Source organism: Equus przewalskii, chromosome 10, assembly GCF_037783145.1.
Source record: "Equus przewalskii isolate Varuska chromosome 10, EquPr2, whole genome shotgun sequence".
NCBI lineage: Eukaryota > Metazoa > Chordata > Mammalia > Perissodactyla > Equidae > Equus > Equus przewalskii.
In genome coordinates, this window is record NC_091840.1 from 2,626,233 (window position 1) to 2,651,944 (window position 25,712).

General features: G+C 46.5%; 1 protein-coding gene and 1 long non-coding RNA gene across 12 annotated transcripts in view; one reads left to right on the plus strand and one right to left on the minus strand.

The window, feature by feature from the left end:
• Positions 1 to 25,712, plus strand: part of LOC139073802 (uncharacterized) — a 42,440-nt gene that overhangs the window by 3,114 nt on the left and 13,614 nt on the right. The gene's annotated exons all lie outside the window — the stretch shown is intronic.
• Positions 57 to 25,712, minus strand: part of RNF213 (ring finger protein 213) — a 115,336-nt gene continuing 89,680 nt past the window's right edge. For 10 of the 11 annotated variants that reach the window (XM_070559732.1, XM_070559724.1, XM_070559731.1 and 7 more), the window contains 24 exons: positions 25,307 to 25,476; positions 25,103 to 25,202; positions 20,813 to 20,924; positions 19,816 to 20,029; positions 19,390 to 19,580; positions 17,957 to 18,079; positions 17,023 to 17,133; positions 16,344 to 16,586; positions 15,922 to 16,003; positions 15,099 to 15,133; positions 13,676 to 13,770; positions 12,378 to 12,537; positions 11,609 to 11,789; positions 9,775 to 9,866; positions 8,928 to 9,179; positions 7,677 to 7,809; positions 7,241 to 7,324; positions 6,668 to 6,848; positions 6,208 to 6,409; positions 4,951 to 5,028; positions 4,202 to 4,396; positions 3,643 to 3,732; positions 3,373 to 3,551; positions 57 to 2,126 (listed from right to left, as the gene is read on the minus strand). In XM_070559732.1, coding sequence (XP_070415833.1) covers positions 1,973 to 2,126; positions 3,373 to 3,551; positions 3,643 to 3,732; positions 4,202 to 4,396; positions 4,951 to 5,028; positions 6,208 to 6,409; positions 6,668 to 6,848; positions 7,241 to 7,324; positions 7,677 to 7,809; positions 8,928 to 9,179; positions 9,775 to 9,866; positions 11,609 to 11,789; positions 12,378 to 12,537; positions 13,676 to 13,770; positions 15,099 to 15,133; positions 15,922 to 16,003; positions 16,344 to 16,586; positions 17,023 to 17,133; positions 17,957 to 18,079; positions 19,390 to 19,580; positions 19,816 to 20,029; positions 20,813 to 20,924; positions 25,103 to 25,202; positions 25,307 to 25,476 — 3,457 coding nt within the window. In that variant the 3' untranslated portion in view covers positions 57 to 1,972. Of the gene's footprint in view, positions 2,127 to 3,372; positions 3,552 to 3,642; positions 3,733 to 4,201; positions 4,397 to 4,950; positions 5,029 to 6,207; positions 6,410 to 6,667; positions 6,849 to 7,240; positions 7,325 to 7,676; positions 7,810 to 8,927; positions 9,180 to 9,774; positions 9,867 to 11,608; positions 11,790 to 12,377; positions 12,538 to 13,671; positions 13,771 to 15,098; positions 15,134 to 15,921; positions 16,004 to 16,343; positions 16,587 to 17,022; positions 17,134 to 17,956; positions 18,080 to 19,389; positions 19,581 to 19,815; positions 20,030 to 20,812; positions 20,925 to 25,102; positions 25,203 to 25,306; positions 25,477 to 25,712 lie in introns of all 11 variants that reach the window. The other variant, XR_011522817.1, reaches the window with a different exon arrangement.

The following is a 25,712-nucleotide window of genomic DNA, read 5'->3' on the forward strand; positions in this document are numbered from 1 at the left end:
AAACCCTAGTTGATTCTATTTGCCATACATAGAAGTTCTGCCCCCAAAGAGAAGGATTCTTAGCAGCAAAACTCAAGTTTATTAAAACAGGACTGACAAGTATAATAAAATTTACATTTGCTTGCGCTAGGCCAGGGTGATTTTGTACAAACAAGATGATGCCAGATAATGACAATTAAGGCTTTGAAAGCGTAGCATATAAAACAAAATATCTTAATTAAAAAAACCTTCATAAAAGTGGGGGGAAAAATCCCAGCCAAAAAAAAAAAAAGTATTCACAGCAAGAGCTTGACACCTGACCCCCACCTGCTAAGGTGTGGCACAGCGAGGGACCAGAGCAGCACCTGCTGGCCAGGCCAGCTCTGCCCCCACTCTGAGGTATCGAAGGAGTTACAAGTGCAAGTTGAAGAGTTGAACAAGCAACTCCCCACCCCCACATCCGTTGAACAGGCAATCCAGGATGCTGATGTTGGGGGGAGCGCCTTTGCGTAGTCCAGAATGACCAGACAATCATGGGTTACCAGTGCAAGGGGCTACGGTATCGAGCGAGTCCCTGCGGGTTCTGGATCACTGTATTCCCCTCCAGCAAACATAGGTAGAAAAGCAACAGTGAAAGGGGCTGCAGTCCCTTCTGCAGCTCCCTCCAGCGGTGCCACGGTGTCCTCGGGGCTCTTGGCAAGCATGGTCTGTTTTTGTGGCTCGCACCCCACGGGCCCAATTTCAAGTTGACTGAGTCATTAACTCATTTGGAATGTATGTTCAAGACGTTTGCCTCTGACTTGTAAACAATCGCTGTCTCAGTGCTAATGGGTGTTGAGATACCTAGGAATAGGAATAAGTCCAGAGAGGTCACAATTATCCAAGTAGGTTTGGGAAAAAATGACACAATGCCCACAGTGGGAAAGTCAGCTCATGGTCACGGCTGGTCGACTATTTTTCCTTTTTCAGAAACTCAACTGGTTTTATATTCTCTCTGAGTCTGTTTTTATGCCAGGGCTGAGACCCAGAGAAAGGACCAGATAGTCATACACAGGAAAATCAAGGTCACACTAAGACCATATGTTTATTTGGCAGAATGCTAGACAGTCAAAAACTGCCCACAGGAATGCTAGAACCAGGCCTTTGATCCAAGTTTACACTGATGAACTTTCATTTAGAATCTACTAGAATAGGAAGGAAATTTGGCCATCAATCCAGTCCCTTCGTTATCTAGATGAGGTAACTAAGACCCCAAAGTGTCCCTGGCTCTTAGTCTAGTGCTCTTCACAATGACAGCTTTTTGGCTCTGACCCTAGAAATTTGGCAGTGACTCATTAGGGGGCCTGGGTGAGGTCTTGTTTGGCCTCTAGGCACTCAGAGAATGCCCGGACTTGTATTTGTGAGAAGACAAAAAAGGAGTCTGGCGTTTTTTTCACATCTTGGGAACCTAAAAATATTTGTCCAATACTCAGAATTGAAAGGAATGGAAGAAAGAAGAAAGCCAGACTCTGCTCTGTGAGTGCAGAATATAAATGAGAAAAAAAAAAGTAGAAGCAAAAATTAATAACTGCATTTCCCTCCCTCTGTGTAGTAGTGAGAGGAAAAGGGCCCTGGAAGTTAAGAGGCTGGGAGCCTGTGCCACAGACCGCTCCTGTATGTGAAGCCAAGCAGCTACTTTTTTGGTCTCCCCTGGAATGTAAAGGATGGTGGTTTATTCCAACTTCATGTACTCTTCACTTCTCGCCACCTAATGAACAGTATTCATAACATGACGAGACAGTTCTGCAATATACACATGCTCCTGAAACGGCTTGGCTCTCAAAACGTCGTCAGCCGGTACAGCACGTCTCGGTCTTGAATTCAGTGCTGTGCCAACAGCTTTCCTTCTCAGCACTCACGAAAGCGACAGTCCGTGATGGAGCCCATCCCCTGAGTGAGGCGGGAACAGCCTTCTCTCCCTGTCTTAGGCAGAGACAGTGCTGAGGAAATTATTCTATCTCATTTGTCGAGCCCGTTTGAGCTCAGCAGCCATTTTCCACACAGAGACACAATTGGAGAGCAGTATGTTTTCTGGGATCTGAAATTCCATTTCGGGAAGAATTTCATTCTCTTTCGTTTCCATGTAACTTACTAGAGTGTCTCTCAGGCTGAAAAACAAGGAACGAGAGAGAGCATTTAAAACAGTCTTCCATACAATGTAAGGAGACCCACCAATTGTACTTTTTCAAGTCATCAAGAGAACCAAAGTGTTCATTAAGACGAGAAATACTGAGGGTCATCTTAAGGTCAATCAACTATTGAGTTACTGAACTGGGACTAGAATCCTGCATTCAGGGGTCCTGGGGCATACCTGTTATTTCCCACACAGTGAGACAGAGACCCCACAGAATGGAGCTGACCTGGGTCAGGCCCAGTCAGATGCCTAGCTCTCTAGTAATAGATCTGCTGTATAAAGACAAAGCCTCGCCGTTCAAAAAGGCTTGTGTTCCATTTATGTTTCGTATTAACAAAGACCAGAAGTTCTCTAGGAAAGGGATCTTTTTTCTTTACACGAAAAGTCCATAAGACTTGTGGAAAGGTCAAAGAATACACATGTATATAGGTATGTGCCATATAGCATAATGGAAGAAAAGAGCAAATATGAAGTGTATTGGTGAGGAAAACTGGAGTTCAACTATCTATTTAGAAAAACAGTAAAGTTAAATCCCTACCTTACACAACACCTAAAAATAAACTGGTTAACAAAACAAACATCCAATATAAACTATAAAGGAACAAGAAGACCTGGGAGGAGGGGCCAGCACGGTGGTGCAGCTGTTAAGTTCGCACGTTCCGCATTGGTGGCCCGGGTTTGCCGGTTCGGATCCCGGGTGCGGACATGGCACCGCTTGGCAAGCCATGCTGTGGCAGGCGTCCCACATATAAAGTAGAGGAAGATGGGCACGGATGTTAGCTCAGGGTGGCCCCGGGGCCGAGTGGTTAAGTTTGTGCACTCCACTTCAGTGGCCCAGAGTTTCGCCGGTTTGGATCCTGGGCACGGACATGGCACCTGCTCGTTAGGCCATGCTGAGGCGGCGTCCCACATGCCACAACTAGAAGGACCCACAACTGAAAATATACAACTATGTACTAGGAGGATTGGGGGAGAAAAAGCAGGGAAAAAAAAAAGAAGATTGGCAACGGTTGTTAGCTCAGGTGCCAATCTTTAAAAAAAAAAATCCAATAGAGGTTAAAACCCAAAAAGCAAGTCCTCAGGTGCCGTGGTAATGGTCAGACAGCAGGAAACAGAATTCTGCGGTAAGATAAGAGTTGTTTTCCTGTCTAGGGAGGGTCACAGGAGCTGTGGCAGAACCTTCTGTGTGTGCCTGGCCCAACAGGCGTGTAAATCCATACCTCCAGTTGGGGTTAAAATCCTGCTCGGTGTGGGGGTTCTTCAGTTTCAAGATTATCATTTCATGAAGCTCTAGGAGAAAGGCATCTAGGCTGATCTGATTCAGGAAAGTGCTGAGGAGCTTAGCATCCCCTGGGCTGAGATCGACTTTGTACTTTGAACTGATTTCCCCAAATGGCTCCTAAAATGAAATACGAACAAACGAGACAGGGAAGCCTGGGATGAGAGTGCAGCTCGCTTACTGTGGGTGGAGGGGAAGGGGCCACACTTACTTTCTTCAGGTGCAGCAGCTGTTCAGACTTGTGAGCAGAGAGGAGCTGCCAGAGGGCGATGATGTGTCTTAACTGACATCTGTGTAAGTCCTGGAAGAGGAAGAGAATTCCTGCCTAGGAGCGCGTCTGAGATCTGCCCACGCAGGCGCTGGTTTCACTCCCGCCCTGGACTAATTCTGTTTCCCTCATTATGAAGGCCATCTCTGTTCCACGCTCTAATCCACCTGCCTCATCTTTAAAACATCTCTGAAATCCTCTCCGTCCTGCAGCATCTGAGTCCATTAACATCATGCAGCTGGCCGCTGGCCGATGTCCTCCAGTCCTATCTGTGGCACACTGTCCCGATTCTTACGTTCTGAGTACCTCTCTGTCTTTACTGCCCGACTGTGTTCTGTTTACACTGTGGACTGGCTGCGTGAGGGGCTCTTGCCTCCCCCTCCTCTTCAGAGGCTGCCTAGATCGGTCCTCCCCGAGTGGTAGTGTTCCTAGTTGGAGTGGGGCGACGAAGGTGCAGGACAATGCTGATCCCCTCTGAAGAGGGGCCTAACAGAAGACCCACCTGTAGAGCCACCGCTGTCTGCTCACTCATTCGCAGCATGTCTTGGATATACACATTCAGGGACATGTTCGGATCCCCGCCAGCCGTGCTCAGAAACCTCAAAGTGACTTCTATAACAGACAGAGCTTCACAGGCATTGCTGTAGGACTGCAGCTGTCCAGTGATGGCGCTGACGGCCGAGTTGGGGAGGGGGTTCTAGGAAATCAAAGGCAGGACAGGAGTCCATGGGTGGGGCTTCCTGTACATCGCTACCTGGTAAGAGCACTGACCTTCACTGCCAAGGCCACAAGATGGGACGAACTCTCTAGGAACAACTGTTAACATGCCGTGCTTCCTAAGCGTCAGCGGTATTCCAGACGCTTTATGGAAATAGGTATGACCTCACTGAATCCTCAGAACAACTTTGTGAAGATGCATATGGGCACACGTGTATGTGCACGCACAGGAATCAAAAGAGCAGGAACAAATAAGTCCTCTGGACCTTTTGCCTCAGCATACCCGGTAATGACATGATTGCTAAGAAACTAACACCACAAGATTTCAATCTGTTTATGCTCAACCCGAAAACTTTTGCTGACTTGTCCTGTTTGCCCTTTGGAAGGAGCACTGAGATCAGGGAATTTAGCGAGGCCACTGAAACTCTGGTGCTCACAGCAAGTGCCTGGAGTGAAGGTGCAACAGTCCAGATACAGATGAGAGACTCTAAGAAGAGAAAGCCCTGTGCAGATGAGAAGGTTTATCATGATCACCTGTGGCATTTTGTTCCTGATGCCCATAAAGAGATGTTCGTAGTTCCAGTCACGTCTGTATACCAGAGTGGGTATTCCCTAAATCAAGAAAGAAAAAAAGTCTTTGCTAACTGAATCCATTGTGGAAGTTTCTATCAGATGACAAGGATACTCTTGAGCAGTAACTCAAGTGTAGTACCATGCTGTTCAGTGCATCACCCGGCAAAGCACGCAGCTCTCTGTTGCCATGTGATGTCCACGTTCAAACAGTCTACAGGAACAGTAACACAACAAGGAACCAGCCTAGCCTGGGTGGCCAGGCAGATCCTGTCACGAAGGATACTGTAGGCTTGCAGACCGCCAGGGAAACAGGTATGTGAGGACCACCCAGTTGTGCATTCAAACTACTATTGAGCACAGACAATGAAGAAGGCAGTCACGCTGCTAGACAACAGGGATAGCAGAATGAATTAGAAACAGCCTCAGGGTCAAACAGTTCACAGCCCAACCACAGGCAGGGAGGGAGAATAAATACCCCCAAGTACAATATCTTTGACGGGACCTGGAAGGAACCAGGAGAGCCCAGGTGAAAGAACACAGAGGAGAGTGCATGATGTGTTCAAGGGAGGGAGCATGATCTGGTGCCTGAGGTCACAGGACCCACTGCAGTGAGAAGTGAGCTAAGTGGCTGGAGACAGGGCTGGGGCAAGGCCACAGGGAGCGTCGGCTTTATCCCTCGTGCAGTGGGATGCTGGTCGACGCTGTCCAAGAGCGAGTGATGGGGTCAGACCTGATTTCAGAACTACGGACTGAAGAAACCAGAGGCAGGGACCAGTTGGGAGCTAGGGCAGTTGTGGAACTTAAGGACAGATGGTGTGAACTAAAGCAGTGGTCTGTGGTAGTTAAATAGGGGACACCCAAGGGTACCAGAGGACAGCTTGTGTGTGGAGACTAAAGGAGAAGGGAGAAAAGATGACTGAGGGTTTCTTGGGTAGCTGGTGGTGCTGTAAACTGTGGTAGAGAATCGGGACAGTGAGTCCATTAAGACTTGAAGACAGCCATGCAGTACCGAGGTGCGGAGGCTGATGCACAGCAGCTGAGGAGAGTCTCTGCCCAGAGATGCAGCTGGGAGCAGTGGTCCCAGACCTTGGCAGTGTGAATGACACGGTCCAGACGGTCACTCCTCACTCCGAAACCACTGTGATCAAAGCCACACCCAGGGCCACTTTTGCAAAACAGACATGCCAACCAAATAAACACCAGCGGGGTCAGCCTTACCTTGAGAGTCAGCCTGGGTTTGCCCTGGAGGAACCGACTGGTGATCTGGCGCTGGATCTTCTCCAGGTCGAACTCCTGCAAGGTCTCTCCGCCCTGCTCCACAGTATACTGGCAGCTGGAGAGAATCAGCGGAGTCAGGTCTCGCTCCACTTCGTAACTGATGACATGCAGGTCAGTGACCTCAGAGGCATCAACGGAATAGCTGAGGGACATAAAGACGCAGCACTCAGTGTCCAGCCCAGAGCTTGCGGCCTGGTTTATATGGAGCCAGTTCCTATTTGACGTCCCTGCAGTCTGAGTAGATCTGAACACCTGAGAGCGTGGCTGAAGGAGTGTCTGTTAGAGAAGGAGCTGGAATCTGGCTTGTGTCTCCTCATGGGCCTGGGACCTTGCTTGTATCACCTCAGAAATGACTTCCCGGGCTGAAAGGGCACCACCTCCTGTGGGCTTGTGCGCTCACCTGTTGTCTTCCTTGGAGAACTTCTCCACTGTGTAGACAATTTCATTGTGCAGGTTAATCAAGTAGCTGACTAAGGCGGTGGAACAGAGGCCCTGGCCCCGGCGACGCGGCAGAATGACCTCGAAATCGGTGTCCAGATCTAGGTCAGTGCTGCAGTAGGCTTTAGGGAGCTTGATTTCACCTTTAAACGACAGGGTTATTCTTAAGCAGCGAGGCACTCATCTCCATGCTGTTTCTTTCACAACATTAAGACCAGGGAGCCAACCACAGCGGTGGGGAGGAGCAGAGGTCGGCTCAGCCAAACAGAGCTAGGAACCAGCTTAAGGGTTGCCAGGATCTTAAGACCCTGCCTCAGATCTCTCTTATATCCCAACAAGCTTCAAGTGTTCTCCACTCCTCTTTTATTCCACATTTATAGATTCAAGAGGACCGAGGGTTTATTTATCCCAGACACCTCCACCAAAAGATTCTTAGATCCCGCATTCAGCGCACATAGCATGGTGCATGCAATAGGAGGGGCAGTCGGTTAGGATGGAGAGAAGCAGCTTTCAGAACAGAGACTATGACACTTACCATTGGTCTCAAGTGACCTCCTGAGCTTGTTCCATGTGGACAGAAAGACAGTGATTCTGTTCTGGAATAACTGCTTCAACCCATCTGTCAGACAGAAGGCTTTTCAAGAACCGTATGATAACATCTCCCACTCCAGGTCAGACCGACAGTTACGTGCTCTTTGCAAAGAACCCGAGTTGGCACCTTCACATATTCACAACCTGTTCCAACTGCCATCTAAGCACTAAAGCCGAGTTTGAGGAGCGAGAGAGGGAGGCGCCTTCGGCTCTAGCAAAGCCTCTAATGTGTGTTTGGGATTCCTGGCACCACTGGCTTCACGCTCAAAGCTCAGGGTGCAGAGCACCCACCCCTGACTGCGCCCGCCCCCCGACAGGAGTGATCCTCTCGAATCATCAGACACAGAAAGTCCTGGTCTCTGATGAGAGCCGAGTCATACCTGCATCGTGACTTCCAATAAAACCTCGGATGGAGTTGTATTCAACTTCGGAAACATTCTGGAATCGTTTCACTAGATCTCTTTGCAGCGCCAAGATCTCAGGCAAGAATTTCACCAGTCTCAGTTCTGCTTCCTGGAGAAGGGAAGACCACTCAGTGACACTCTTTAATTTACCTAGAAAATGTTATTGGGGAAACAGACTTTGAGGCTGGCTCAGGACCTGTATTTAGAGTTTAATCTGGTCACTGTGCCATTTTATATGATGACACATCACGGTACTTGAAAATGGGGAAAAGGCTAGACCATCCTTTCAGCAAGTACCTATTGCCTGCCTGCAATATGTTTAGCCACTGTTCTATACCCTAGGGATGGAGGCATGAACTAGACAGAGTCTCTGCCCCCATGGGGCTGACACAGCAAATGTGATGAAGCTGATCAAGGAAATCACCCTCTTGGGCCCATGTGATGGGCTGGGTGTGGAGAGAACTGCTGAGAGCAGAAAGACCAAGAGTTCAGGCAATGAAGCTTGGCGTTATCCTGGGTGTCGTTCTGAAGACCTAGGACCTAAGCACCTTCCATGTGATGGAACTGTGCACCTTAGCAAGAGATCACAGTATCACCATGAAGTCCTCCCTACTGTGAATCCATTTTCTTTAACTGACCAACAGAAATTTCTGAATCATCCTACTTCTTGCCAGACTGCAAATACTGGTCCACAGAGGAAAATGATTAGAAAATCTATTATAGAAAATAAAAGTTCAAATGGATTAAAGTTAGACACAGTGTGTATTTCTGGTTCTAACCGACAGTCTGGACTGCTCCCCGACCCTCCACTCCCACCACCACCACTGCTCGCTCACTCGCCCTTCTTCAGGCTGAGCCCGAAGGGTTCACTGATGCCCAAGTGCTCCAGGCACCGGGGGATGAAGATGAATGGATATGGCCAGGAAAGGTTTTTATTCTACTCCTTCCTGTTGACTGACTGGGGAGATCCTCCCTGGGGCCCTCAAGTTCTTTACAGATTCCTGCTAATTCCAACTCATCTGTGACTTTATGCCTCAAATGACCTGCACAGTTTGATGTGTATGAAGATCTCTACTCTCTCCCTGAGCCTTCTGCTACAGACACTCTAAAGCACAGAAGCAGTCTGTTAGATGTCCTGTCTTTACGAACGATCAGACCAAATCAGAGCCGGGGCCTTCAGGTCCGCAGGGGACATCCAGGCAGGCGGTCACGGTGAGGTGGCCTTACCTTCTGGAGGAACTTCCAGAGGATGGGCACTGTTTCTTTGCCGTTTTTCTGCTCCACGATGTGCTGGAGGTACTCAACGCTGACTCTTTTCCTGCAGCTCCACATCTTGGAGCAGTGAACCATGCTATTCTGGGGCAGGTGGGGCAGGAAGGCCACCGGGTCACTGTATATAATTTTGGCCACAGGGTTGGAGCTGATCCGCTCATCTTGGCTGATTAGTGTATTCACAGTCAGGAGGGTTTTATCCAGATGCTAGGGGAAGAAAATGATACAGGATTCTGGACATACGGTAACTGCTAACAGACGGGGACTTTACCAGCAGGTGAATTAGGGAGGCTGCCCTCCTCATTTTAGCACGTTTGCTAACTTTTATCATAATTTGCATGCTCCTTGTTTGTAGGTTTATGTCTCCCCAAGAAGAATGAGACTCAGAGACCTCTATTTCATTCCCATTCTTTTACTTACTGACTTTTATTTCCTGATGGGCTTACTCTCAGAAATATCCTGATCTGACAGAGGAGAATTAACCTATGACTATTAATACATTTAGGTGGGCATCTACGTGACAGCTTATTTCTCTGCCTCTTGCTCTCACAATCTGCTGTAAGAAGGTATGGAGAGAAGGCCACTGCCTGCACTCTCTGGACTCCCCGACTGCCTCAGGAGGGGAGAGACTGGGGCACTGCGGGAGGGTGGGTGACGTGGGTGGAGAACGCCGAAATCTGAGGCTTAGCCCAAGGCTTCGACAACACCTCCTTAAGGGACACCGGCCAGGGCGCTCAGGAGAAACACCCGCCTGCACTCCCTCAGATGAAGTACTCAGCAGCTGTCGTCACGCGTCACTCACCTCTAGTTCAGGTAAAATAAGAGCCTCAACAAGCTTTTCCCAGTTGTTTCTCTTTTCTTTGGTTGACAATTCTGCATCAAAATTTAAGGGTCCTACAAAGAAAAATGTGTAGGTTACGCAAGGAGAAAAACCCACAGCAGTCTACAGACAGTAAACAGTAAACAAATATTCAGCCAAAATAATGCTCCTTGTCGGAGGGTATATCCTTCTCAGTTAACCTCAGTATTTTAAAATGGTTCCTGCTGCTACCGCCAACCCCTTGATCTTTGTGAAGCCTTTACTTCCATCTCCATGTGGCCCACTAATTGTCATCTTAAAACCATTTTGAACAAAATTACCAAAAGGAGAGTACTTTGAGTCAGAAGCCTAGGAGCAAAATAACAGTGGCCAGTGCCACCATCAGCCGCATCAGCTGCTGCCACCTGAGCTCACACATGAAGCAGGACCCTGCAGACGCTTCTGCGGGGCAAGGGGCTGTGGAAATGGCCAGCATGCTTCTAGAATTTGGTCATTTGCTCAGTATGATCCTGGGTGAGCTCCCCTAGTTTGAAATCACACTAGGACGAGAAGCTTAAAACAAAATCAGATTTTGCTAAATGGAAAAATATATACTGATGTTGGTTTCTGACAAAGTAGCAACTAAGTAAGAATGGATTTTCTGGTCCTGTGGCAGGACTTTTAATTGCTGCTATTATTATTTTAAATAACATTATCATTACAATGGTAATTTTAAAAGATTTTTGCAGATAAGCAAAAAGAATATAAAATCACTCAATTCCACCACTCAGAGATCACTATTGTACTAAGGTGTCTTTCAGAACTTTCCTTTCTGTATGGATTCAAGTTTGTTTTTTTTTAAATTTTTTTTTTAAAAAATTTTATTTTTTTTCTTTTTCTCCCCAAAGCCCCCCGGTACGTAGTTGTATATTCTTTGTTGTAGGTCCTTCTAGTTGTGGCATGTGGGACACTGCCTCAGCGTGGTTTGATGAGCAGTGCCGTGTCCACGCCCAGGATTCGAACCAACGAAACACTGGGCCGCCTGCAGCGGAGCGTGTGAACTTAACCACTCGGCCACGGGGCCAGCCCCTGGATTCAAGTTTTTGTTTTTGTTTTTTTTTAAGATTTTATTTTTCCTTTTTCTCCCCAAAGCCCCCCGGTTCATATTTGTGTATTTTTAATTGTGGGTCCTTCTAGTTGTGGCATGTGGGATGCCGCCTCAGCATGGCTTGATGAGCAGTGCCATGTCCGCGCCCAGGATTCGAACTGGTGAAACCCTGGGCTGCCAAAGCAGAGTGCACGAACTTAACCACTCAGCCACGGGGCCAGCCCCCAGATTCAAATTTTTAAAATAGGAAAATTAGTTCAATGAACGTGACATAGTAAGTCAGCCTATGACTGTGATATTTTTAGGGAAAGCAGAAGCTTCACCCCAAAAACAGGACAGATGTCCAAGGAGAACATGTTCTGAGTGCTTACCAAACCTCAGTCTCTGATGGTGAGGATTCACTGACTCGCATCGCCTGTCTCGGACGATCCATGTTCCCACACAGGGTGAATTCCCTATGAGGCTGACCTGGAAACTGCCAAGCCTCCCCACGTACACACGCATTTCACACCTCTGTGCAAACGACCTCGAATACTGCAGGTCTTGACCCAGCAGGGGAACATGGAAAGGACAGAGCAGGCTCTTCCATCTGCAAGTACACTTCTTCCTGCTGCTCTGCCCGTGCCGTCACCTTCCACACGCCATCCCTGATCTCCCTCTGGAGTGACCTGCTTTCTTTGCAACTACGCTCCATGACCCCTGCTGGCCCTGCCTCCCCCATTTCCTTACTCCGGCAGGAGAGGGGGCGCTGCTCCCTGAGAAGGCTGCACAGGACCAGGTGCACCACACTGGCCGTCTCGTCGGCGCTCCTCCCCAGTGTCTTGGTTAGCTGCTCCAGGTCTCTCTCGACATGCTGCCACAGAAACCCTCTGGGATCCATCACTGCAGGCTTAATGATGTTGCTCAGAGCCTACGGGGGCAACGAGACAGAGGTCAAACAAGATCTTGTTTGTAGAGGAGATGCTGAGTTGAGTGGAGGCCACAAGGAGGGAAAAGCCAGCGGCCCGTCAGAAGACGGTCTCTAACATGAGTCACAGGAGTGCAGTTCCAACAGCAGAGGCCAAGTGAGAGGCCGGAAGTGATGGCCTTTGACACCGTCAGAGTGAAAGGAAGAATTCTCAAAGCCGGAACTTCTTGCTACCATGGTTAATTAGCTTAGAGGAAATGCAGTTTGCTCTTTCTTTCTTCCCTAGAGCTACAGCGAAGACATAGGCAAAGTCAAGATTCTGTCAGCTCTCTGCTCCCAGGTGCGGACCAAAGACATAGAGTTGTTCATTTAAAATGGATTTGCTATTGTCTGACGAGTAGTTCCCCCATAATAGCGGGAAAAATTAGGAGTTGTAAATTTTATATTACTTTGTGGATTAGGTAACAATGACATACTCAAAATCTACAGGAGGTGGCTAGGACTTTTTAGACTACAGGACTTATGTGAAAACACTAGAGCAGGTCATCACTCTTGTAACGAAATCCACAGTTTGGCAGCACCATGCTCTACCTGAGGACTCTGGGCAGCTCCCAAAAGCAGAGCCAGATGAGTGAGTAACCGGATGAGAAGGAAGGCCACTGGAGAAAGCTCTCGGTCAGATACCACCGCCTCGCCTCTGGGTGGTGGGTTTCCCAGCACGTGGCCAGTCTGAGTTCTGTCTATGCTGTTTCTGGAAAGGACAAGAGAAGACAACGTGAAGACGAAGACAATCATCTCTTCTCAGCTCTCAGGCACACTTGAGACTCCCAGGACCTGGAGACTAGTTTTGAAGAAACCAATGTTAAAAGTCTTTCTTATTCTACTAGGCCAAGACCACTTTCCTAAGAATCTTTTTCTTTATAGATTCACCTTTCTGGCTGACCAAAAGCCCACGGCATTCTCAGCGTGAAGTGGCTGAAGTAAGTGGCTATGCTATCCTTGGGCCGTGTGTCAGGATGGGGTCTGGACCTGCTCCTTCCACTGAAACCAGCGTGGGGAGAGGGGCAGGCAGGCGGAAGATGGAGTTGGGAGAGTTGACATAGACATGGGGATGTGTGCACACTGTTCTCATTCTCCCGAGTCAGAAACCGGTACCCAAGGTCCAGCCAAGGATCCGTCTGACACCCAGACGGGAAGTGTAGAAGGACAGATATGTACAGTTGCAAAAATACTGGAGATTTTAGGACATTCTGATAATTTATGGAGACAACAGGTTAGAATATTTTAAATTGTGACTGCACTGGAATAGCCAGGATGTATGATGACCGGGAGAGGTCCCAGCTCTTATCTGAAGGAAACATTGATGACCACGCCTGTCTCATGAGCAAGTTTGGGATTATGAGACCAGATCTGTATCTGGATTCTGAAATATTTGATAAGATTGACCATGTCTCCCTCACTTTTCTCAAAAAAAGAGGAAGCTGAGAAAATTTATAAGTGAGACGGCATCTGCTCAGATAGACAAATGCACAGTCTTTGGTTTTGTAGACTTATTTGTCCCCCTGAATTAGGTCACCTGCTTATGTCAAGCACATTCTGCAGGGAGTGTGCCCAAGACCCAACTGGAAGACACCTGAATTAATATGTATTCATAACAATAAGTACTAATGTGTAGTCTGCTTTGTATTTAAAGCCAGTTAGCCAATGACAGATCAAACCCCTCACTGTCGTATGAATACAGGGACCTTGGCACTGATATCCAATGTGACACAGGTCCAAATATGATATAGTAATTGATACCACATTTAGTATCAGTTTATCAGCTGGAATAGAAACAGCCCCAAAGCCCATAGTTTGACTACTTAGAAAGGAAAGCCAGTCTTACATACTGGATCATTTGGAATCCATCCTTTGGTCTGTGATTAATCCCTCCAATTGGAGCACCACAGTCAACACAGGAGCTCTGTTCCATTGGCATGCCACACTAGGATAAAGACAAATGGGACCTGAGCTCAGTTTTGGAGCCAGGATCATTTTATGCACAAATGCCATCCTGCAAATGAACACTTCCTTTCCACAGGTGGCAGTGGAGGCCACTAGGCTCGCTCATCCTAGTGGATGCACACTGCAGGTGGGGCTGCAGGAGCCGTGGGAGACAGGGCGGATGCTCCACGCAAATTTGGACTTTTTTTTTAAACAGGAGAGACAATTTAAGTTTTATTCCCAAGTAGACACTTTATAGACAAATATATAAAACTCAGTCTTCCCTTTGCATGTCCGTCACTGCTTTCCGTTCCCCATCTCTCACACTAGTCTCTAGTGTCAGGTGTTAGTCTCCAACACAAGGAATACCACAGTAGCTTCCAAACTGACTGCTTTCACTCCACGTGGGCTTTTTTTTTTTAAAGAAAAGTAACCATATGATCTACTACTTCCAAAGGCTCATCTTTCAAAATCCGATTGTGTGCTTCTGTACACCGGGAATCACAGCCTGTAACAGACCAAACCAAACTCACATTCCCAGACCACAGAATTTCAGAGCTGGGAGCAGTTATCTTGGGAAGAATCTATTTCAGTCTCATTTCAGGGACAAGGAAGAGAGTGAAGCTCCAAAAGATGAAGGGTATATATCAGTTTTTTCCTCTACATCTCTTCCTTACTTTATTAAATAACATTTTTCAGTTCAATTCAACAGCCTGTTGCTGAGCAAGTACAGACGACACTATGAAGGGCTCTGCCTAGGTGCTTTGGGATTCAGAGATGGATAATACACAGGTTCCAAGGGCTTGCAAGCTAGGAGTCTTTTTCCTGTCCTTTGTCATCTAGGCCGCATCTCCTCTCTGGGCTAGTAATCCAGCCCACGCTCTACTCAAGACTTTGCCATCATAAAAGACACGTGTCCCTGATCCCACACTGCAGTGGCCAGGAAGGATGGCTAGCAGTGGTTCCTAACCAGCAGAAGCGCTATCTCCCAGGGGACATTTGGCAATGTCTGGACATTTGTCGTTGTTACACTGGGGTAGATGGGGTGCTCCTGGCGTCAGGTGAGCTGAGGCCAGGGATGCTGAACGTCCTACAGTGCCCACAACAGCCCCGCAATAAAGAGTTATGTCCCCGGTGCTGAGGTTGAGAAACTCCGGCTGGAAACCCTTAGCACCATTTAGATGTTTAGTTGGACACCTAGAACCATCCTCAAAATGAGTCTGTGTTCTCCTAGAAGGTCAATACCCTCATTATCCTCATCCTCTATGCCCCCCTCTCCTCAGACCCAGAGGAACACACATTTTGAACCCCCCAAATACCAAGACTCACCTCTCCTACAGAGCACGGGTGACCGTTGGGACACGCTGTTAAAAGAACAGGACACACATTGGCTGGTGAGCTTTCTCCTAACCACCCACGCTTAAAAGGGAAAGCTAGCTCTCTCCTCTCTGGCCTGACCAAAACATGACGTCGAGTAAACACCCCAAGCACGCTACCAGAAATCCTGAACTGCTCTGTTAGCTTAGTTATTAGTTATTTGACACATCCCAGGAACTCAGCAAATACGTGTTGTTGTTAGTGAAAAAAGTCTCTGGGTTTAATTGTACAAAGCCAAGAGAAACTGGATTACAAGCTCACACCAGGGATTACTTTTGGAGGCCGGGGGTATAGTATTTTATATCCCTCTACTCTCTTGGCTGGGTTTTTGTTTTTATTTTTTGCCATGACTATGTTTTACAACAACTTTTAAAACTAGTTTAAAAAGATTACTTACTCAAGTCGTGCGTTATATTATTATGTTTCAAAAAAGAACTATCTTTGAGTCAAAAACTTCATTGGATTGTGAGCTGACCCTTGACTGAGCCTCTGATGTGGTTCCCAGTCCCCTTTCTCGCAAAGTGGCCTATTCCAGGGACGAGAGGTGCGTCCTTTCCCCAGGACTAAGAACGGAATGATTCGCATCATCTACAGTCAGCAAAGCGCCATTCCCTTCAAGCCATTTGTGTTCTGCAAAGGCACCAACAGCAGTAGGCAGGCACTCTGGGACCTTCAAGCACAAGCCACCTGGACCCCAACTCTAACCCAGTGTTTCCCGGGGCTTTAGGATGCTCTTCAAAGCTTGTGTGATTCCATCTCAGACACCAATACTTACTGTACCAGCGGACACCTTCCAGACCCCTCCAACCCCTAGCTTGAGCCAGCAAGTCTTCAGGCATTGTTGGAAGAAAAGCATTCTGAAAAACCAAAAAAACGGAGACAGCTTTAGAGAAGTGAGCATATGGGTTGGCTGCTGTGTTCAGCAAGAGTCCTACAGTAAGAAAGTGAACTTGATTTTCCTTTTTCTTGCCCTCAAAAGCTCTCTAGGAAGGAAATAGGACAGCTCTCTGTAACAACAAAGAGTAGGGCAAGCTTTCACCATGACTCAGAGCTAAACGATCAAGTGAGACAGAGGAAGACAGAAGATCTAGAAAATAAACAGCTTCAGCAGTTTCCAAGGTACAGGATCGGGCTCTTTAGTGACAAATTCTTCAAGCGTTCGCTGTAAAAGCTGGTGTAGTCACACTCCAGTCTTACCGCCATGTTGGCTGGGGAGAAGGCCAAATTCTTTAGGGGTTCCAAGACTTTGTTTTGTCCACAGAGAAGGACGGTTGCAGCATGAATAGCTATTTCTGTCACTGTCCCTTCAAGGCCGCCGTCCCTGGAACCCGTCCTCAGGAGTGGAAGAGTATTGGTCACCAGGGATGTTGCAAAATGTCTGACATGAGGAGGAGAGAGGATCTTGCTTCCCTCGATGAACTTGTTCACAGCCTCACATTGCTGACAGGCAAAAACATTTTCAATATTAAAGTGCACCAGAGAAGAATATTATGTGAATCTAAAAGTTTGTTCTTATGTTAGTTATACATTTTGATACCAAATACATATGAATATCAAAGTAAATAAGGGTTAAATTATCACCATTTGAGGGGAAATTATCCAGAGAAGAGAATTCTCATCTATAAAAACAGCAACCACACTCCCAAGCACTCATTTTAATATTCTAGTTTGGTAAACGTTACCTTTTGTTCTTGACTTTAGTTTTAACCGTAATTCCAAAAGGTTTGGGTGAAACAGGAAGCAGTGCCTCCACATAAGGTTGAAAACCCTCATCCAAGATAAAAATTATGGGCATAATTCGTAACTTTTAGTTCTATTCAAAAAAGTCCCCCCAAATAAAAAGACTATGAACACGAGGCTGAACATTGATACTCACCTCTGGCTTAGGATGGAGGTTTGCATTCTGGGACCTGTACAAAATAGTGACCTCTCTATAAAGGGCTAAGAGTAAGTGAACTGCCTGTCGAGTTTCAGAGTTCCTGCAGGCCTGAAAAAGCAAGGATTTAAAGTAAGACTTTGAAAACTTATGCAGATGGATCTAAGGGCCAGAGTCCTGAGTGATTCGTGTGTGAACACAGAATGTGGGTCAGCCCTGCAGCCACGAGGAGGGGGAGGGAGCCTTTCTAAGACCCAGGATGCCTGGGACCCTGTATCTCAAGGACCATCTTCTGGCAAACAACTCTGAGACTACAAAGTTCATAGACTATTCTCACATTAAACTCAGTGAATACTTATCAGATGGCCTACGACAGAAGTACAGAACCACCACCTGTTCTCTTGCTGACTACTTCACTGGTCCTAGAAACTTCCTGAGCAGAGATAAGATGTTCTTGTTCCTCTTTTCCTGCCACTATGCCAGGGTAAACAGACTGAAAAAGGAAACGACACTAGAACACTTGAAAAACCCTGCATCTTTCGTAAAATAAATACACACGTCAGCACACAGAGGAATTATGAACATACATAGATAGGAATTTTGCTAATTGTGCCAACTCATCCCGCATCAGAGTAATCTCAGAAAAAGTGATATTTCAGCAGGGTCTCAAAGGACATGATGGAAATAAGCATCAAAAGGGAGCATCTCATGGCCTTGGCAGGCTGGCAAGACTAAGAAAATCTGTCAGCCCAGCTCCGCTGTGGCCCTCTTGTTTCACCCAGCTGTGCCAGTGGAGGCCAGGGGCATGACTTCTGACGCGTGTAGCATGTCACTCTGTGGGGCCTCTTCCACCGCATCGTTTGACGTAAAGAAGGAAAGACACAGGCTCGGAGAGGTGCCATTTTGTCTAGAGAGGAGCCTGAGCCCGTCCTACCTTCAGAGCAGTCACAATAGCCAGGGGCTTGCACTCGAGGATGGTTTTGCCCATGGCATCGCGAAGAGCCTTATATTCCTCACCATGCACCAGGTATCGATCCATCTGGCCTGGATGATCCTTCTGCAACCCCAGGAAGACAGGGTTAATCACAGTGCGGACGGTGGGGCGAAGGTTTCTTAGCAAAGAACTATCTTGACAGGTAAAGGAACCAGGCGATCGTTAGAGGTTTAAAGATGGCTGAATGGGGATCCCCTGGTCCGGCCCAAGTCATGACAGTCCAGTGCTTGTCTGGGAAGCACCTCCTCCTCACGAGATGAAGGGGGGCAGTGGATGAAAATCCTGGGCAGGAGGAGGCAGCGCTAACCTCGTAGCTGCTTTCTTCCTCCACTCAAAGCAGAGCCACAGGCCAGCTGACTTCAACTATGTCAACTCCAGGACCCGACTGGTAGTTGGATTTTTAGTGCCATTTTTGCAACCCCCAGACAGTAAGAATTTCTTCACTTCTGAGCAGTAGTAAAGGACCACTGAGAGGCCCTGAAGCCAGAATTACTGCAATTCTTTTCCTTCTTTTTCTTTTTGCTGAGGAAGATTTGCTCTGAGCTAACATCTATGCCAATCTTCCTCTTTTTGTATGTGAGCCACTGCTACAACATGGCCACTGACAGATGAGTGGTGTAGGTCTGCGCCCAGGAACCGAACCTGGGCTGCCAAAGCAGAGGATGCCGAACTTAACCACTAGGCCACCAGGGCTGGCCTTACTACAATTCTTGTTGTTGAGGAAGATTAGCCCTGAGCTAACAGCTGCCGCCAATCCTCCACTTTTTGCTGAGGAACATTGGCCCTAGCTAACATCTGTGCCTATCTTCTTCTATTTTATATGTGGGACGCTGCATGGCTTGATGAGCAGTGTGTAGGTTCGTGCCTGGGATCCAAACCAGCAAACCCCAGGCTGCCAAAGCAGAGTGTGCAAACTTAACTGCTACACCACTGGGCCAGCCCCATTACTACAATTCTTTTATCCTTAGTTCTTGTTCTTTCCCATCTCTGCCTGCCAAGTATAAAAAGGACTTATTCTGCAAGCTGAATTACTTTTAATTTGCTGAAAGCAAAAGACAGAAATGTTCTCTTGCTTTCCCTGTGTCAAATCTGATCACGAGTGATCCCTAAGTAAGCTTTGCAGGTAGATGAGAAGCCAGAAACACACACATATTTTCCCTCTGGCAGGCTATGCAAACATCACAAGCTGGGTCAAATTAACTGAAGCAGACACCAAGGAGCAGACCAGATGCATGCATTTTCCTCAGTGGGCATGGGAGGAGGCCAGGGTGGGAGGGACAGAGGAGCAGCAGTACTCATTGTTGGGGCGGGGGGCTGCTGTGCAGGAAGAGGGGTGATAGCACCTCAGGGTTGCCAGGGACAGTGCTTCTCACCTGCTGTGAGATGACTTCCTCGGGAAACACCCACTGGGCTGGATGGCCCTGTTTGGAGAGGCTCTGCACAAACTCCATGCCTTGTTGGCTGGTGAGCTTCCTCACCAGGTACACGCGGTACCAGTCATTCTTCACCTGGGTACAGAAGCGTTCGACCTGCCGCAGATAGCGTCGCTTCTCCTCAGCCATCTCTGCAAATCCAGTGAGAAAGGGGTGAGTGACTGAGGCCAAGAGTATTTGTCTAGGTGCAAAGCTAGTTAGAAAGCATGAGGCCCGCTCTTCAGGAATTCATGTAAAAAACTAATTAGAAGAAGAGACATGGTACAGACCAGTATTATTCTGAGAACTAGTTTCCCATACCGCCTGAATTTATAAATACCGGAGCCTCTTAGCCTGGGGTAAAGAAAGGGACGGATGAAGACCTGCCTGATCCTTCCTGAAGCTCAGAGAGGAAGTCAGACGCCCTGTCAAGACAGAGGCGGATCCTGGCCGTCTCCTGCAGGTATTCAACTGAAGCCTCCTTAGCAGGTTTTCGGCCGCGTCTCCCTGCCAAGTAAGTCTCGAGGAAATGGCCTTCTTCTCTTAGGTATTTCGATTCCTCACTTACGGAGAAAGCACTATTCCTCTCATGTATTGAATCCTAGGGAACAAAGAATCAGAAAGAAAAGGATATTATTCTTTTAATATGCAAGTCCCCAACCTTCCAAAATTTCCACAGTGTGACTGTGGAGAATGAAAGAAGGATAAAGAATATCGTCGTAGGTCTCAGTGTCGATTTTTCCCCCTCGAGGAATATTTGCCCTGAGCTAACATCCGTGCCAATCTTCCTCTGTTTTTTAGTACGTGGACTGCCAAGCACAGTATGACCGCTAACAGAGCGAGCGCTGTAGGTCTGCACCTGGGAAACGCACCCAGGCAGCCGAAGCGGGTCGTGCTGAACTTAACCACTGGGGCGTCAGGGATGGCCTCTCGGTGTGCATTTTTTGAATCATGTGAAGTAACATCCCTTTTTATTTTCGGGGCAAAGGAGGGGAAAAAGAAAACCTATGAGAAAAAAATTTTGTAAAATCTAATTTTATCATGTGCATTGCAAAATTTTTGGAAGTAACAAAAATATGAAGTGAATAAAAATTATAACTATTCATAGTTTCACCACCTGGAGATAAGCATTGTTAACTTTGGTGGTACGTTCTTCTAGGCTGTTTTTTTTCCCTCAGGCACACGCACATAAATGTCAATATATACAACTGCTGAGGACAGAAGCAATGCTTCTGAAACCTTTTTTTTCCTGCATGGAACAGAGCATCTGTTAATTTTACCGACTAAAATTATATTCTGTAAATTTTCAGGAACACTTTTCCCTTGCATAACCCGCGTGGTCCCAATAGTGTGTGAAAGAAATTGGAAGGGGCAGTCAGCCTACCTCCAGGCAGTTACTGAAGAGCAGGTACAGCTCAGTTTTATCTTCAGTTATAAACGGTTTCTTTTCTAACAGGGACAAGTAATCCTGAATATAACTTTTTACTTCATGGAAGCTATGGAATAGAAATATTATATCTGGTTATCTCAAGTCTGGAAACTCATCTTGCCAAAAAAAGAGAGAAAGGGTCTCTATCTATCTGTCTCCCTATCTCCCTATCTCCCCATCTCCCCATCCTCCCCCATTCCTGTATGACACATATATACATACAAACATATGTAGACATAGTTTGTAACATGATTTTTTGGAAAATATTTTAGAACAATATTGGAGGAATACAAAATTCCATATTTTAGACCAGCTGTTCTCAAACTTTTTGGTTTCAGAACTCCTTTACAGTCTTAAAAATTACTGAGAACCCCAAAGAGCTTTTATTTATGTGGGTTATATCTATGAGTATTGATGGTATTATAAATTAAAAGTGAAACACTTTGAAAACATTTATCAACTCATATAAAATAACAGTAAACCCATTACATGTTAAAATAAATAACATTTAAGAAAATAAACAATTTTCCAAAACAAAAAGTAATCGGGAAGAAGAGTAGCTCTGTTTTCATTCCTGCGCATCTCCTTAGCGCCTGGCTTAAGGGAAGTTAGCTGGATTCTTAAGTCTGCTTCTGCGTCCAGTTGGTTGCACTGTATTAAAGTGTATGAAGAAAACATGGTCTGACACACTATGTAATTGGAAAAGGCAGAAATATGGTAATAGTCTTTTCAGATAACTGTGGATATTCCTCTTTGATATGACACCAAACCTTGATAAATGGTATTTCTAAAGGTTAGTTGCAATGTGCAATCTGTACCCATATCAATGAACTTTTCATAGTCAATTCTATTAAAATCAACTGGCCTGACACTTTAAATGGATTTTTTTGACTAATGCATGATTTTGTGACATCCAACTTTGGTCATTTGGAAAATACTGTTCACTGAACTATGCAGATCTTGCAAATGTTGACACATTTTTATTCTACAAGATATTTTTAAAAACCTCCTATTCATTAATATCACCATCTACGCCATCAAAAAGTCTTTAAGTATTAGACAGATGACAGGCTCACAGTGGTCGATACAAGTTTTCCAAAATTTTAATATTTGCTTAAAAGCTTGAATTTTTTCATTAGCAACAGACCCCTTCAGTTTCCTCCTTGATGTGACAGGCTCCCTTTGCTCTTTTTCAAGAACATGCCTGCCAAATGCCCAGGTCTGAGTAACTGGAGTTTGTCAGTCACTCTTCCAAGTACAAAGGGTATTTCCGTGAAAAAGCAGCTGGTTTAGCGCATAACTCAACAAGCGCATGAGTGGTTCTCCGGTAGAGAACCCCCCACCTTGGTAGGCGGCCCAAGCGTTGTATGTGTACTTCTCATTTTGAAAGAACATTAACAAGTCTTATCTTCAAGGGTGAAGATTTAGTAAAATTAATAATTTTTATAGCTTCATCAAGGACATTCTTAGATGAAACTGGCATTTTTTAAAATGACATGTGCGTGGCGGTGAAGAAACAATGTTTACTACTATGGTTCTTCATGGTAAGAAGCCAGCAGTTTTACCAGTCATTGTTTTAGAAACATCCCTGCAAATATTGACATGGTTAAAAAGGCAATCGGGCTGGCCCCGTGGCTGAGTGGCTAAGTTCGCGCGCTCCACTGCAGGTGGCCCAGTGTTTTGTTGGTTTGAATCCTGGGCGCAGACATGGCACTGCTCATCAAACCACGCTGAGGCAGCGTCCCACATGCCACAACTAGAAGGACTCACAACGAAGAATATATAACTATGTACCAGGGGGCTTTGGGGAGAAAAAAGTAAAATCTTTAAAAAAAAAAAAAAGAAGGCAATCATATCTGAGTATTATTTTAAAAATAGTTTTGGGGCTGGCCCCATGGCCGAGTGGTTAAGTTCGTGCGCTCTGCTTCCGCGGCCCAGGGTTTCACCGGTTCTGATCCTGGATGTGGACATGGCACCACTCGTCAGGCCATGCTGAGGCGGCGTCCCACATACCACAACTAGAAGGACCCACAGCTAAAATATATGCAACTATCTACTGGGGGGATTTGGGGAGGAAAAGGAAAAATAAAATCTTTAAAAAAAAAAAAGTTTTGACCTCAGGGGCTCCCCCAAAGGTCCACAGACTGATACTTTGAGACCAGCAATACTCGATCAATACAAGCACCACAGATAATAATACTATTTCGGGATGTTGCTGACATCCTATCTAAGCAAGGGAACACGCAGACGGACCTCACCCTCAGCGTAGTGAGACAAGACCAAGAAGTGTGACTGATCTCCCTTCAAGTGTCCACGGGCAGCCAGGACTGTGGAAGCCCAGGTGGTGTGGGGCTGGGCCAGGGGCAGTGCTGAGCTGGTGGCTCGCCCCCTCTGTCACACGGGCCTGCCCGGAGTGCTGACGTCTATCTTTCCACAAAGGATGCCTGAGTCCAGCCCAGCACAAACAAAAACACCCAAACTGCAAAAGTCAAGTACAGAAGCAGGTATTTCTCAACTCAGAGAACGACGATGTAGATTTTTTTTTTTTTTCTTCAAAGATTGGCACCTGGGCTAACAACTGTTGCCAGTCTTTTTTTTTTTTCTGCTTTTATCTCCCCAAGCCCCCCCCCGCCCGCCCACCATACACAGTTGTACATCTTAGTTGCACGTCCTTCTAGTTGTGGGATGTGGGATGCCACCTCAACGTGGCCTGACAAGCAGTGCCATGTCCGCGCCCAGGATCTGAACCCTGGGCCGCCGCAGCGGAGCGCGCAAACGTAACCACTCGGCCACGGAGCCGGCCCCGACCACTCGGCCACGGAGCCGGCCCCGACCACTCGGCCACGAGCCGGCCCCACGACGTAGATTTTTAAATTGCATCTTATGTCTCAAGATTTTCATTTTAAAATCAGTTCTGTAATTTTTAGTCTCTAAATATTTTAGAACAAAGCATTTACCTTTAGATACACTGTTTCTACTCATGTTAATGTATCTACTCTATATGTCAAGATGTGTGCATGTCAATGACGACATTTCCATTTCTCCAACCAAAGAAATTCAAATGAATTCAGATTTCACACATTCATGAAAAGGAATAAAAATTATATAACATCAAGAAAGGCTCTTTTCACATCTCAAGTCAACTCTTTACATAGATGCCTTAAAAGCTATTTTAAGGAATAGTAAGATGCTAGTTCTGTAATAAAATGTATTTTAAGAAATTTTCATTTGAAAATTCTTCAGGAATCACGTCTGAACAGACTATTTCAGAAATGATGAAAAAAATCAAAATGAAATGTCCGAGGCGAGGATTAGGAGATGCGTGTTTACACACAATCTGGTCTCTCCTCTGAGTGTGCTTCTGAGCGTCTGTCGGCAAAGTCAGCACTGTTCTGAGCGGACCTGCATTTTGCCACCACCTCACAGCCTGCTCTGTCAGGTTAGAACACAGGCTGAGTATACGAAGCATCTTCTGAGAGAAGCCTCTGAATACAGATCAGCTTTCTAAGGATTTCCTAAAATAGAATAATCAGATGAGACCACTGACCTTTGCAGCCATACTGGCTTCTCTATCCATTATAGAATCAGAGAAATTGAAGAGCTGAAACTAAACTTAGAGGACGTCTAGAACAATGACAGTGAGGGGAGATTCTAAGTTATCACCCTAAAAATCACAAAACTAGGCAGCTGTGGTCCTGGGCTCAGAACTGCAGATTCCTGTCTCACACCTGTATTCTTTTCCTTTTTTCTTTTGAGGAAGATTGGCCCTGAGCTAACATCTGTTGCCAATCTTCCTCTTTTTTTTTCGTTTCTCCCCAAAGCCCCAGTACGTAGTTGTACATCCTAGTTGTAAGTCATTCTAGTTCTCCTACGTGGGACGCTGCCACAGCATGGCCTGACGAGCAGTGTGTAGGTCCATGCCCAGGATCCAAACTGGTGAACCCTAGGCCGCCAAAGTAGATTGCATGAACTGAACCACTTGGCCATGGGGCCGGCCCCCATACCTGTATTCTTCTTCCTAATGATGTGCTTATGGCTGAACTCATTTGCCAATACGTGAACATGTCAAACATGCAACCAATACAGGCAATATACACCAGGGGGTCTCTCACTGAAAAAGCTTCCCCAAATCATGAACTAGCTATCGGTCCTGTGAAGAATGCTTGGCAGCAAAGAAAAAGCCATGACGAGGAACAAAACATGTGAAGGCTTTCTAGAAGCAAATGCCATAGTGGCTGAGCTTACCTGTGCTTCAGAAGCAGTTTGAGAAGCACCGAGCGAATGACAGGGGTCTTATCCACAACATCATCAAACGGAGACAGAGATTTTGTGTGTTCACGGTGTCCTGAAACCAGAAAGAGAACGGGAGCTCACCGTTCACAGCACACATACAAAAGTGCGATGAATGACGAACTGAATTTTTAAGTCTATAGGAAGAAAGCAACCTACTTTGGGGAGCATCTCTTAAGAGCTCCTTCTGTACAAAGAGTAAAGACAGCAGAGCCTCGATCACATCCTTCTGGGGCGGAGAGTTGTCCTTGAAGCACAGGGTGGAGACCAGGTCTATGAAGAAACTGTTGCACATCTGCCGGAAGCAGGCGTGTTTCCCGATGGCATCCCTTCGGAAGGGTGGAAAGGCACGATCAAAAGGCTTGCAGAATGTGCTCCAGAATCCCTCCAGACAAGTGCTTTGGGATTTGGACAGCACTGTTTTTTTAAATAAAAAGATGCAAGTATCTCCTTACATTGATTGGAGCTGGTCTTCCAAATGGCGACAGACCAGGCAGACTGGTCTCTCTCTAGGAACGCTTCCGAGCATTTGGACCAGCCAGCAATAGGCTTAATATCCTGAAAG